Here is a 15565-nt window from a genome sequence, read left to right as displayed (position 1 = left end):
CCACCGCCGCCGCGCCGATCTCCATCATGGGCTTGATGCCGCTCAGCCCGGCCGAGGAGGACCAGAAGAGCAAGATCGGGCGCGGCGTGCTGCCCGCCGTGCAGCTGGCCATGGACCAGATCCGCAACGAGTCCCTGCTCCACCCCTACTTCCTCGACCTGCGCCTCTACGACACCGAGGTAGGGGCCGCCCGGCCGGCCGGCGGCGGGGCCAGAGGAGGGGCTGCTGGCTGCGACCCCCGGCACGGAGCCTGTGTTTATTCAGCAACAGATGCACACCGGGTTCTCCCCAACCCCGGTGTTTGGGGCTAAACGCGGTGGTGGGATGCGGGGGTGCCCCTTCCCGCGCTGCGCCCCCGGGCCGTGCCCTCCCGCCCGCTTCCAGGGGATCCGGCCAGGAGGGAGTCATAGGAGCTGCGTGTGCCGCACACGCACTGACACGCGCGCACACAGATACTCTGACACGTGTGCATGCAGACACGCACTGAGGCTGACATGCGTGCGTGCACACACGCTGACACATGCAGGCACACACAGACACTCTCTGAGGCGCACACACACATTGAGGCACTGACATGCATGCACATACACACATAGAGACACTGATGCGTGCGCACACACACTGAGGCACTGACATACACACACTGGCACACGCACACACTGACATGCACACACACACACTGAGACACTGATGCGCACATGCGTGCACACACCGAGACACTGACACATGCACATGCACACATGCTGAGACTGACATGCATGCACACAGACACATGGAAACATACAGACACACACTCTGAGACACTGACACACGCACGCACACATTGGCACAGGCACAGGCCAGTTAAGGAATGCAGGCACCGGTCAGGGGGCACAGGAAGCCGGGCCAGCAGGATGGGGAGAGCCAAGCTGGTGTCACAAAGAGTTAAATTTGCAGCTTCTGCCTGTTTGGGCAGATGCACACACACAAGTGCTGTGGCATCCTGTGGTCCAGACCTGTGTGTTTGGGGTCGTGGGAGGGCACAGAGCAGGGAAGACTTGTCAGATTTCACCGGAGGAATTTTTCATTCTCTTCACCTCTGTAACATTGATGTGAGGGCTTGGAAGAAAAGGGGGGGTGGGGAAGGGGGCTATTTCCCCCTAAATGTCGTTTGGTTTTGGATGCAACAACAACTTCCATAAGCGTGTGTGTGCAGCAAATAACTGCTGCCTCAGTATTGAACCTTTCCTGAAGATGGCAGTCACTTCTTGTGTTATGCTACTGCCTGCCATGCATTTCCAAGACAACCCTGGTAAAGTGAAGGGCTACTGAAAATCTTCCCTGCTGTAATTTATCTTGAGAAAACCCCTGCCTTCCTGCACTCTGGTCCCCACAATCTGACAGGAATCAATTGAGATCAAGCAAGCACAGGATGTTTTCATTGGATCCAGAAGTTATTTAGGGAGCCTTTTGTTCTAGAGCTGCTGCTTTTCATTTGCATCAAACTGTCTTTTTTGTGTTTAGCATAGTTCTTTCTTTTTTAGCAAGGCAAAATGCAAGGAAGGCTAATATCACTGAAGATTTGTGAATAATAAGATGTGCCCCAGTAGCATTTTTTGTGTTAATGCATCTGGTATGTTGGGAGCGTAGACCTCATCAGCCTATGGTAGTCATTAGTTTCCCAAAGAAAAGGAATACCAATGAATTATGAAATGATAATGAAAAGGATTATGGGGAATTTTCTGAATGACAACACTGGCTTTGATAGCAAAAGCGCAGTATTTGCTAGAAAATACAGTTTCCTTAATTCAGTCTTTGCTGCAGTATTCTATTTCAGCTGATTTCTCTTGAAGCTAGGATTATCATAATAACAAAATACCCAAAGGAAGTAGGTGAATATGGACAAGATTTCCTTTCTGCACACAGCAACTAACATTTATAAAATGCTGCACTTCATTTAAAAACACTTTTGAGATTTAAATATATGTCTGTTGTTTATTAACACAAAATGTACTGCCTGAACCAAAAGCAAGCACTGAAATATTTAGAGGGAAAAATCTCCATTTCTTAGTGGCTGAGTTAACTGGCTTTTAATAGGAATATTTTCACTATTCTGTACTCCAGAAAAATCAAGACCCAGGGTCCTATTATAAACATGCTTTGTAGCTTTGAGTTCTGACGGTAAGGGTGATCTGGGGAGACACTGGATGTCAGCTAGTTCTGGATGCTCCTAATGTGTTAATTCATCTTAATATGTATGAGAGTTCATATGCAATCCTATGACCTCTTGACTGTGTATATATGAAAGGCAGGGTTTGACTGGGAGAGTAAATGTGCTTGTTTCAACACATACTTTTGAATATCTTTGAACTAATGGTGACAGAATGAGGTTATCATCTGCAGAATTAATTAGAACTAAGAAACATCTTTCCTTTCTGTGATACACTGACATATAGATATGCTTTGTAAATAGGCCAAAGTGAGTTTTAGACTATCTTAATAACATGTTTATTGTATTAGCATAATTGTGTTTAGAAAATGCACAGCATATTTTGATCACTATTGCATGCTTTGTGGTAACAAACAAGTTAGGCCCAGATCCAAAATGGGATTTAGATGCCCAATTCCTATTTTGAAGACCCATTGATGCCAGATGGATAGAGCCAGAAAGTAAAGGCAGGACAAACTTCTTTAAACTGCTTTACCATTGTCTTTTGCTGTGCGCAGAATACAAATGGAGGAATAGTTCATTCATAATGCCCATTCAGATCTTGACCTATCTTCTGAGACTGCCAATAAGTATACTGTCAGCTAGTTAGAATGGGAATCCTTCATTCTCATTATATAATCACTGACCAGGGAGTGTGCCTCTCTTTCAGTAAATTATAGAGATTTGTGACATCATCAGCTCTTAAAAGGAAACATGGAGCCTTGAAATCAGGGCTGGAGAGTAAATGAAAGACTGGAATTTCTGAGTATTTTGTGACACAGTATGAAAATATTTATGACACTTTAGTGTGCATATGATAGTGATTTGAAATCTTGAGCAGGTTTTTAAAATATTTTCCCCCAAACCTTTCCAAAAATCACTTTTAAGGTACAACTTGTTGTGTAAGGATATTGTCTATTTTACATGATGTCATAATTATATAAAAAAGCTCATGAAATGTAATTATCTAAATTAGTTCACATTGGATTTGTGTAGTTTGTAGTTATTCATGCTTATATATTCAGATGCTATTCTAGCAACTTAAATAGTGCTGTTAAATTAATGCTTACAATTTCTGTAACTTCATATAGAATACATTTACTTTAAGTCCAGGGTTTTAAATTCAGGTGACTGCAGTATGCTTTCTTACTTTTGCTATGAGTAGACAAAGAGGAAAGAGGACCTACGCCACCTGAGACTGCACTCTGCTTTCTTTTGACCTGGTAGACACTAATCCTGAGCCCCAAATTTGGGATGGATGCTGGCTTTTGTAATACTAGCATTTAGGGCTAATACTACCATTTCAGCTGTGGTATGTTTCATTAGCATTTGGGAAGGAAGTGTTTTTAAGTGATAGAAATGAGTTCTGTCAACATTTAAAGGAAAATTCTTATGTGCAGATTAATTTATATAGGCTGTTTACATTGTTGTCAGGGGCACTTCTGGGTAGATGAAATTCCAGATGATAGCTTGACTGTTTTTATAGAGGAGTAGTCTGTGGCTCAGGGCTAGTTCCAAAAAAATTAGATTTTCCTGAAAAAAACACATCTTTCTCAACTAATGTGTATATTTTTAAGGTCTGAAGGGTCTGTTAGGATTACATAGTAAAACGCTATAAAACCTAGCCCATACATTACATGCCAAGATTCCTGCTCTATCCCAAATATGATTTGGACTGTATTTTTTTAAACTATAATTTAAGTTTAAATATTCCAAGTGGTAGAGGGTTTTCTATATAGTTTGGTAAGTTTTCATTTTCTCCTCATGGCTCTATGGTTTTGTGTTAAACCATAAGATACAAATCTTATTTCCATTTTGAATTTTGCTGTCTTGGACTTCCAGCCACTGGATTTCATAATAATTTTTTCTGCTAGATAAGAGAATCTCAGCTTTTCCAAGTTCCTTTTGAGCTCTTGCATGTCTAGCTGGGATATACTGTAACTGGGACCCTTTTCCCACATAGCAATATAGAAATGGGAAGTTGGCCAGCACTTTTGGACACATTTGTATGACCTTCCTGGGGCTTGGATTCCTTGCAGTGGATTAAAGAGTCTTTTAGATCAGAAACATTCTTCCAATACAGAGATTTACAGACCGTTCCTGTTAACACTGGGTTTGCTAAGCTAAAAAGTGTGAGCTGCTTTAGTCTCTTGGAGTAAGAAAGATTTTCCAGCATCCGATCAAGTGTGGCTCTTTCCTAAGCCTCTCCAATTTTTCATCATAATTTTAACAGTGTGGACATGAGAAGTGGATGCAACTTCCAGTTGAGCAGTCACTAGTACAGTGACCCTCAACCAGGATGTAGTAGCCCCTTGGGATGCCTGGAGATCTTGTCAAGGGTGCTGTGAAGTGTCATGCAATATTAGCACTGTTAAGCAAGCATACACGATTCACAGGATAAACCTGGGGATTTCAAATAGGAATACATAGTATCAAAGCATTTGTAGCAGCAGAATTACCCTATTATTTTTCTGTAATGCAAACAAATAAAAACAAACGAACACCAAGAACTGGCATTTTCTGAGTCTAAAAAGGTTGAGAACTACTGCCCTATTGCTATGTACAGAGATTGTAACACCTTCTTTGATCTTTTTTTATATTTCTTTGTTAATACATCCAAGTATGTTGGCCCATTTTGCCAGACATTATATTAGAAGGTCACATTCAGTTTGTAATCTTTCATGGTTACCTAAGCTTTTTCAGAATCTCTGCTTCCCAGAATACAATATTACTGCCAAGTATGTACAGCCTACATTCTTTGATCCTGTATGAATGATCTAGAACTTAAATGTATTAAAACACAGGTTGATTATGCAGGCTTTTAGTGTTCTGTATCCCTCGATGTTTATAATATATCTTCATCTTTTTTTATACTCTGCCAATCTTTATATCAGCTGCAAATTTTATCAGCAGTGATTTTATATTTTCTTTGAGATAATTGATGAAACGATTGAATAGTTTTGGGGTGAGATTCAGAATGCCACTGAAAACCCTCTTGAAGTCTGTTCATGAATAATAACCTTTATTACCAGTTATCACCTTACATTTGTATTATATGTGCCATATTTGTATTGAACAGTACTAGTTTTTCAATCACAATCCCATGTGGTACTGTCAAATGTTTTACAGAAGTTATGTCAACACAATTAGTTTAGTAATTAGACTTGTAAATTTGTCAGACAATGGCATCAGGTTTGCTTTAGACCTTTTTTTGTGGAGCCCTGTTGATTCTTATTAATTAATAGAATCACTGCTGGGGCAGTGCCTGCTTTTTTCCTGGGTTTGGATTAAACACTAAACACTGTGAGCCCAATTCATCATTGTCCTACAGCCTCTTTTGCTGCCATAGCCCTACTTATTTTTGTACCTTTTCCTTCATAAATTGGTAACCCCTGTAGTGTCCTTAAGAAGAGGAGATTGGTTTTGCCCTTCTGTTTTCTCCAAAGTCATTCCTTGTTGTAATCCTGGTGTCCATCCCACACTCTTGTTTTCGGTCTCCTCTACAGCTTCAGAAGTTCTTTGATGGAGCACACACAGAATAGGCATCTTTGTAAACATTTTTCATCCCACACCCTCAGGGTGTAAGAACTCCCCTTTGGGATGTTAATTAGCTTCCTTTCCATTGTTTACTGTACCTGCCCTAGAAGACAATTTAGTGTTTGCTTAGTAACCAGACACTGACTCAATATTTTTCTTTATAAATTCTACTCAATATGAAATGTGACACTTTGAAAGTTTAAAATTCAGACACCACAACATTTCACTCATTCTTATTTTTCAGATCTTATTAATTTCAGATATTTTTACTGCCATGCACTTCAAGCGTTACCATTGGGAAATATATTAAATATCTGCAAACATTTACAGAGCATTCATACTTTCCACTTCTGTAGAGCTTTTCATCATGAGATCTTAAAGTACTTTACTATCACTAGTGATTTCAGCCCCATCTTGCCCTGTTGTATTTGGGAAAGTATAAATATCTATTTTGTAGAAGGACAATGGAGGCAGGAGGCCCAGTTCTCCTCTCTTTCCTTCTCTTTCCCTCTCTTAGATAATTATTTCATACTGGGGTGGTGAGCCATCTGACCCAGGCAGGTTAAGAACTTGCTCCAATTCACATGGCAAGGCAATGGTGCATCAAGAAACCATATTGAAAGTGCCTGATACCCACCCAGCCCTGGGCTTTAGCCACCATTGCACTCTGTCCCCATTCTATATCTCAGATGTGATAGTTTACTGCTCTAGCTCGGGTATCAGGCAGGAAAAAAGATTCTGGGGGTGGGAGGGAGGGCTATGCATTATACTAAAACTTGCAGAGTAGTGACTGTTCTTTCAGAAGCAATACACAAGCAAACTGTTGTGGGAGATATACGATAACCTGCATTCTGCATTGTGTACAAGTCCACATTTCTAGTTTAGTCACTGGTTTTCTTTACAGAGTAATTGCCACACAATTTGTGATGGGAACATCATATGTAGCGCCTATCCATCCTTTCATATTTTCAAAATAGAGCCTATAATTAGACTGTTAAATCAGTGGTCTGTCTTTCAAAATTCTGAGTGATCTGCAGTTCTTCCTGACATCAGTAGAAGCTGCTGGGTGCTCAGCACTTTTAAGAGTCAGTCACTTATTTTGAATAAGAAATGACACTATGAGAATAAGGCCCAGAAATGTCACTTATAATTGAGAATGAATGCACTCTTTGTTTCTTGCCTTAAACTTTTAAATTGCTTGGCTGAAATAAATAAATATCTTTTAGAAAAAGATGTAAAGTCTTGCAACAAAAAATGCATTTGAAACTGTTGCACATCATTCTACCCCCAGAATATAAAGGATGCAGGGAATTCATAATTCAGGCATAAATTAATGTACATTTTAGATATGAATAGGTATAACATATCACTCAGTTCCCTAGCCTATACAAGGGGCATTTTTGACCATGGCAAAAAAGCTGGTTTTGGTGAAGTAGATAAAATTCAAGTTATAAAATGCTATTGTGGCCCTTTAGCCCTGTTTTTCAGGCCGGATCCATGCTACCACATTTTGCTTGCACAGTTGTGTGGGTCAGGAGCTGCAGAGGTGGGATCCCTGACCAATATGTGTACAGTAGTAAGTTATTGTTATTATTTATTTATATTTATATTATTTCATCAGCTCCGAGCCCGATCATGGACTAGGATGGGAGTGTTTCAGGCACTGTGGAAACCTGTACTGGTAAAGTTACCAGTAGGTTAGCTCAAGGGGGGTGGTTTTACACAGGCCAATGTTTTTGTTGAGTGTTGAATTAGAGTGTGTCCACTTTTTAACAGAAATCTCTTCCCAGATAAGAGATTGTAGGGCATGATCAGGTACCCTCTTAGCCTTCTCTTAGATCAGTGATTTTTCAGTCACGGGTGCTGTGGATCCTCTTTTAAGAGAGTTGAATGTGGAGAGGGTGCCATGCAATATTAGCTCTGTTAGGCATATAAACACTTCTGATTCACAAGATAAGTCTGGAGATTTCTAGTAGGAGTTCATAGTTTCAAAAACATTGTGACCTGCTGGGTCTTTCTGCGTTCTTTGCAACAGAAGAATTCCTCTTGTTATTTTTCTGTAGTGAAAAATGAATGAAAGCTAAGAGCTGACATTTTCCAAGAGGTGCCTTTAGTATAATGAGGAGTGCCTTGAGTCTAAATAGGTTGAAAACCACAGTCTTGGATAAATTAACCTTTCCCTGTATAATGGGATTTTCAGACCTCAGATCATTTTTGTAGCTGTCTGCTGAATCCATTCCAGTTCTTCACCTATTTTCAAAGTGCTGACACCATAACTGGATAAAGTACTTCAGGAATGGTAGGACTGGAGTATAGCCATGATTGTCCAGAGAAGATTTGTTGGTTTTTGGTGATATCTTTTATTGGACCAGCTGTATACTTCAGAGTGATATTAGACAAGCTTTCAGGAATGGTCTCATTAGTGCTATACACAGTGGTAATATCAGCTTCCTTCGCCAAGCCTCCTACTCAGCAGGGAGGATACAAGTCTGAGCTCTGCCCTGCAGGAGGGACATTTCTCGTGCCAGGCTAGAAGAAGAGAGAAGCTGCATCTGGGGCAAAACCAGATTCTTCTGTTATGCTTTCTGGCCTACAATCAGGTTCAATTGCTCTGGGTAGCTGTGAGGGAAGTAAATACTCAGAAGTGCTGTGTCAGCTGTCAGCTGTTTTCAGTTAACAGCTGGCTACTGAAAAGCTGAAAGACACACAGAAGAGTTGTCCAGGAGTGGCTCACTCTCAGTATTGCATCCTCTCTTGGCTTGGAAGGAGGATGAGCCTGGATGTGGGAACAGAATTTACCCTCTAACCTAAATTATATTAAATTCCAAGAGATTGTAAGGGATTCTGATGACATGTGAGGCTTCTGCACTGTAATTAAACTGATCAGTTTAAAAAAAAAAAAAGGAAATCAGAGCTGCTCAGGAGAAAAGTAGCAAATGATAATCTAACATTTCAGTCTGGAGCTAACATTTCAGTCTAGATTGGGAGCATCCCTGTAAATGTTAATGAACTGCACTCAGGAAGGGAGAAATTATTGTGTGGGAGGCAGGACAAAGCACACAGCTTAAGTATATATAGTCAACCTTCAACATAGTTTAAATATGTAGTCAACCTTTCACATGAGCTAATAACACTTAAAATGATTTGTATCTCAGAAATACAGATTAGAGTGTCCAAGACTCAATTTGAAATGTTATATGCACAGTGGAAATATACTAGAGCACAGATAACATACTTCCCATATATATTACATAAATTTGCAGCGCAGGTCTTTCCACCGCACCTTATCCCTTCCCTAAAACCTACTCTGTTATACGCTGTGGTAGAAGTTGAGTATTTGTGTGTACAGCGTCACTAAAAGAAGATTAACATGGTTCTCACTTGGACCCAAGGCTGGAAATTAGATCCAGAAAAAAGTGATTATTGCTATCCTAAAGAAAAATCAGGTGTATTTGTGAAATAGTGTTGGAGAACAGCAGGCCTAAAGTTGAACAACCTACCCAGTTTCAAATTGAAACTGATTTGATAATTTTCATAATTATAAAAGTTTTGGAAATTTAATTTTAGAATTAAGAAGTAGATTTGGGAAGGAGGTATAGTAAATGGATTTATCAGATTGGGATGTCAATGTTGGCTGTTATTATGTAGCACCTTAGTGCAAAAGTCATTAGCAAAATCCGTTGAAAATATTTTTTTTAAAGTTCTTACTTGGGTGTAATATATGTGAAACACATTATAGCCCCATTATAACAAACCCTCAGGAGACTGGGAGGAACGTTCATTAAAAGAGGGTGTTCACTATAGTAATATTAGTCAGTTTGCTGCATCATAATGTAAAATTGGTCCCTGCTGTTGGGATTGTTAAAAGTGGGGAAATGTTATAAACAGGGTTTGTTATAGTGGGGGTACTGTCTATGCTTTACAGGTGTCAAAACTGTGGTAAAGCAAGTTCTGCTTTTAAGAGAGAAATCTGTGTGATCATCTACCTGTGTGGCTAGTTAATTCAGAAAAGTAAAGATTTGTGGGGACATATTCTGACATGTACTTTCCTGAATTTTATCTGGAAAAATCCTGTGCGTCTGAAACAGAAATATTTTCTCATTATGTGGCAAAATGTTTATGAGAGGACATTAATACACGATTGTGTTCATCACTGTACTGGTCACAGTTAAATGTGGCATAGCTGAAGAGACCTGAGGCTAGAATGGGTAGAGAACAGAGAAAGTCTTAGTGAAAAAGCACTTATGTATCCATTGCATGAGACCCTGCATGCAGCATTCATTCTGAAAGACCTATCCACATACAAATCTCAGCACTTTACTGCAGAATATGGACTTCAGTGCCACTGGGACACAAGTTTCCCCATCACATAATTTTTAAAGCTGATCACATGATTTTTGAAGATGTAGTGTTGGAAAAACTGGATACTGACCCTGGTAAAGAAGGTTCCACAAGGCATGTGCCCTGTTTAATCCCATGTCACCCTTCAAAAGAGGCCCTAAGCAGGGTTTAGGTGATGCGTTAACCTTGCTTTGGCTCACTCTTCAATGGTGAATCTAATCTTAAGGCTGATTTTTCCTAAACCATAGAAATGAGAGATGGAAAATACCTCCTAGGTCATTATACCTGTTCCCTGCACGTACAGAATTGTTCTATCACAGCATGACTCTCCTGTAGAGCCTTGCTGCATTGTGGCTTTGGGCAAAGGTTGGTGGAGGAAAGCGGAGGCTGCAAACCAGGTGCTCACCTTATTTGAGCCTGGAAATGGCAGGGGCAGAATAGGGGGTATAGGTGGACTTTGGTCTTCCCTGTACTGGTCAGCAGAATGGTTTGGTGCAAGGGTCTGGAAAGCATAGTATGCTACTGGTCATTATTAGCAGTAGACTAAGGCACATTTTCTTCTCCGACTCCTCTCCAGGGACAGTGCAACTATGTATCCCTTTCATCAAGGCTATAATACTTTATTACTTCCATTTGCAATGTTAGAAGTCCCAACATTATTTTATTATCATCATTATTTATGTTTTGTGCATCGTGTTACACAATGTATAGAACGTAACTATAAGGCTGGGAAGTTCACTATTATAACTGATTGGGGAACCCCGCACCCCCCCATGAAAAATGCTGATGCATCAAAATGATTTTTTTTGGTGAAAAAGGAGCATTTTAATAAAGTTTTTTACTTGACCATATTTTGAAAAAGCTTTGACGTTACATTTTAATAAAGTTTTGTACTGCATTTGCTGTGTGCTAAAAACTTACATGACTAACAAAGCTTTGGGTATTCAGGAAAAGTAAAACCAGGTCTAAGATGTGCAACTGTCAGAGCATTTTTTCCTTTCTTGAGGTACATGAGATATTATCAATATGCAATACTGCATGTTCTCTGGTTTTCACAAAGTAAATTGAAACCATGACTGATAGCTAATGTATACATAATAAAATAAGCTGAAGCAATAGTGCATACCTGATAGTGTACTGAGGTACTGAAAATGTGATTTCAATATACTAGCATTTTGATCAACTGATAGGCTATTGCTTTTTAAAAGAATGATTGTATTAATTTGTTTATAGATTTGTCAACTATGGATGCTTATTTCTGCTACAGAAATGTCTGAAATGACACATTTAAAATTAGACTTGGCAGAGCAATTTGCCTAGAGATTATTCTTGTGAAGTATTGATTCACAGCACTGCTGTGAGCAGGATTACTGTCCAAATTGGAAAAGCCAGACGTGGAGAGCTCTTTATCCCTTAATAACAATTAGCTCCTTTCTTAGAGGGACACAGCTGACCATGGCTAAAGAAGGCCACAAAATGTCAGGCAGCAAGAGAAGCTGAGGCCTGTTCTCTTTAGTGATGAGGGCTCCAAGGGGAGGCAGAAAAACAGAGAGAAACACAAAGAAAGATGCTTTTCTGGAAGTGGAGAATGGACATTCTGGCAATTTATGTGCTGCTAGTCATCAGATGCTCTGAAGAATGGGATCGTACTCGTCTTTCTATTCTTGGGCTTTTGCCTGTCAGATACTCAACTGATCACAGAAACCTAACGGCAGGAGTATTACCTGCTGTTCATTTAGCCTTGGAACATTTATACAGGCATTCTTGGATTTTGAAGAATTATGAACTCAAGGTACTATTCAAGGATACTCAGGTATGGCTATATAAGTATTGTAGTTTATGTACTGTATGTGTATGATCACACACTTAGACATTTCCTACTGCATTTTCAGTCCTGGGGAATCCCACTCCACGGTAAGGCCAACTTGGTCCTTGCTGGGTGTGGCTTTTTCCCAGAATTTGCTTGTTAGTTGGAGCTGCAAGAACGGGGAGGAGCTTGAGACATAGCCTCTCTTTCCTGATACTAGCAGCATTATTCATGGGAGGTGGGGAAGGCATATATCTAGCTCTCCACTCAGCATTTCAGATGCAACTGAGAAGTAAACTCTTGTGCTGCTTGCTGAGATGCCAGGCCGGTGTTTCCCCCCACTTCTCTGCCAAGCATGGAGCCCTGCTAATGTTATCCTCTTTCTTTCTCTTGACTCTCTCTCACTCTTTCTGTTTCCTTTGGTGGTAGCTCCACAGATCAACTCTGTCCAGTGCTACCTGTGCGTTACCATGGTTACTTTTAATAACAAAATCAGTGTTTGAGGAAGAGAGAACCGTGCTCTGTGTGTGTTGCCACAGAAGGCATCAAGCCTGTGAGGAAAGTCTGTTTTGCTAGACCAAAGGACGGAGGGGAGAAGGTGAGGAGAAATCTCATCTAGGGCCCTGGAGGAATTAGGTATGAAGGAGGATGAGGGAACACGTGTACTCATCACACTGTAAAATTTGATTCCAATTTTTGTATCCTATCTGGAAGAGGATGGAAAATAGCAGGGAAGATGGTTCCCTTTGCAGAGAATATTCAAAGAAATGCACTTGTATATGTTGGCAATTAAATAGTAGAACCTGCCGCTAGTGGAACATCTTTGACACGATGAAAGAATGCGATGCCAGAGGTGTAGAGGGGCAGCTCCGCTCCTGGGGTGGCCTCACAACGCCGGGGGCAGCATCAGCTGCTGCAGTGCCAATCACAAGTGGCGCAATCAGTAGCTGGTACAGTCATGACTGTTTTTGCACTTCCCACCAAACGCAGTGCCTGGGGCTGCTGCCCTGGTCACCCCTACTCAGTGACACTACTGTGCAATGCCCACATATTTGAAAGAGATCTGAGATGTAAACCAGGCCCCCCACACCTAAGGCAGAGCACATTTGCATACTCATGCTTTTATTCATGCACACACACACGCACATCTCAGTACAATATATTGTTGATTTTATATGGTGCTCAGTATCAAAAAAAAGTTTGCTTATTTGTAGCTTTCAAAATGTTTAGAGTTATACCTTTAGCAATTATCTTATTAAAGATTAGACAAAAGGTGTTACAGTGTATTTGTGATGGAGGGAAGGTATTCTTTCATCCCTTGTCAAGGCTCCAGAAAATTATCAAAGGAAAAATTTGTCATGTAACAGGATCAGCACTTCAATGTAATTTTCAAAGTGCTTAATTTAAGCTAACATGATTTCCTTGTGCTACAAAGTTGCTTTGTATTCTTGGCTCTGTGTTTAATTATGTAACAGATATCTATCAATTCTATACCCATTAAGAGAGTTTCTGTTTTTTAAAATTAATCATAGCAGATTTATTTAACTGTTTTAATTATTCATTTTTTTACAACTTTAACTGAAAATAAAATTGCTGATCTGCAACCCTGGTTAACTAATATATCTTAGAATAATAGGGTGAGCAGCTGAAGGGCTGTACCATTTCGGTTTAAATTATTGCACTAATCCAGGTGTGGCTGCAAGCTTTTGCATAAAGGTCCTGGTGAATGAAGCCTCCCAGGTATCTATAGGGCATGTGTGCCTCCCAGACAGCTTGCACTTTCCAAATACAACAGGACTCTGCTGTGATTGAACAGGATGGATTTCTTTTCCGTGTAGTTCAGTCTGTGTGGCCCATGTGTTATTTAGCCTCTCTACCAATTCTAATTAGTGCACGGTCATGCGCCTCTCATGTGAGAACTAAAACTCACCAAGGTCTTTTATAAAGCCACCTTAATTCTGCGTGCGTGCATGCGTGTGTGTGTGTGTGTGTGTTTTGATGGTCTCTAATTCCATGTGCCTGTACTGTCTTTACCCACATGGATGTTATGTAGATTTTGAACTGTGGAACTAGAGGTCTGAAGCAGAGACCCCTATAACTTGAATGAAATGTGTAACTGGTAACAGAGGTGGATTGTAATTCTTTATCAACACCTCAAGGGAGATGTGCTGTGAATTACACAATGACTAGTGAAATGGTCATGGGGTGGAGGACATCTGGATTCCTGACTTCTCTTCCTGGGACTATGGAACCAACGGCACACAGGAGCATGGGACCTAGCAGCAAACAGACTAGATAGGTATTTAAATTTGGTATATCCTGAGAAGTGATGCAGTGCAGTAAATGAGATTTGACTCTGTTACGTTAGAGTTGTGTCTCTATTCCCAGCTCCGCATGGGAAGTGATCTTGTGGAACCTTTCAGTTGCCTTATTTGTAAAGAAAAACATTTAAAAAATGCGGGAGGTCACTGCAACTATGGGTCTATGAAGCCTTCATGCATAGGGATTATTAAATTGATCTTTCAGTTTGATGGCTGAATCGGATTTTCCTTTTTTTTTTTTTTGATGTTGCTGCTAAACCAAAAACACTGACATGATTTTCTTTTAGAAATCTGAGGAGATTTCTCTGAAGAGATTTGAATCCTTATCTCTCATATCCTAGGAGGGTGCCATAAGCGCCAGTCTGTAGCATAGTTCGGGGAGTCTCTTGACACTGTTCAACTTCAAACAGATATTGCGAGGCTACCTCCCAAGTAAGTGTCCTATCCAGTAGGCTAAAGGATCATTCTTGCTTTCTTTCGTAATGACCATTTAAGTTTGTTGCTGAAAGTGGAATATCTCCAGCAGAAATAACTGGTGGAGCTTCCCTACCAGGATGCCTTTTAACCTGCTGGTTAGGGCAGCACCTGTAAGATAGGAAAAATTGATTCTAATCCATTTTCTGCCTGATTGCTTGTATGGTTTTGAACCAAGTTCTCTGACTCTCCTTCTACTCCACGGATGTCCTAATCATTAGGGTGTAGGGCATTCAGATATCAAGCTTCTTCAGTCTCTCCTGTTACAGTTCTTCTACTTTGCATAAGACATTCAAATAGTCATAGAAACAGATGGTGAGATGAAACCTGTGCTTTCTCTATATATTTTATCTAGCTAGTCTATAAATGTGCATATGTACCCTGCCTTCTGACTAACTTCAGATTAGCATGGTTGGCTATCTCTCTTTTTTATAAATCAGACCATTTCTCCAGGAGATGGGATGCCTTAACTCCAGCCCCTGCTTCAGTGCCAAAAAATATTTAATATTCACTGAATGGACATATTGTTTACTTCTCGTTTGCATTCATGAGTAATCTGCATTGTGAAATGCACAGTGATATTTACAGAAATCAGTGGCAGAGGTGGGACAGTAGCCTATAATCTCCTAGCATGCTGCATAATGCTCTTATGCAGCCCAAAGCATGTTTTGGGGGGAAATTACTCTTTTTAGACACTTAACTGAGATGAGGGAAGGCAGTTAGTGGCCTTGGTTTTCTGTTGCATTCTGGTTAGCTGCAATGATAATAGTGAATAGAAAATGTGGCTTGAACGTACAGTCGACTTAATTCTACCATGAGGTTATTTTTATCCTTTTTTGCTTAGTTCATGTGGGCATTTGATTACCTACATGCTGTGCTTCAGAAATGACAAACATG

At 40.4% G+C, this 15565-nt stretch overlaps 1 protein-coding gene across 1 annotated transcript in view; it reads left to right on the top strand.

Annotated features, from left to right (window-relative positions):
• Positions 1-6: 6 nt before the first annotated feature.
• The window catches only part of GABBR2 (gamma-aminobutyric acid type B receptor subunit 2), a 1005856-nt gene continuing 990297 nt past the window's right edge, over positions 7-15565 (top strand). Inside the window, exon 1 of the mRNA XM_019540184.1 lies at positions 7-179. Within this exon, the coding sequence (XP_019395729.1) occupies positions 27-179 (153 nt within the window). The 5' untranslated portion in view covers positions 7-26. The remainder of the gene's footprint in view (positions 180-15565) is intronic.

Source organism: Crocodylus porosus, unplaced genomic scaffold (genome assembly GCF_001723895.1).
Source record: "Crocodylus porosus isolate Cpor-Errol unplaced genomic scaffold, CroPor_comp1, whole genome shotgun sequence".
NCBI lineage: Eukaryota > Metazoa > Chordata > Crocodylia > Crocodylidae > Crocodylus > Crocodylus porosus.
The sequence above is the reverse complement of the archived record's forward strand: the minus strand, read 5'-3'. Positions and strand labels throughout refer to the sequence as shown.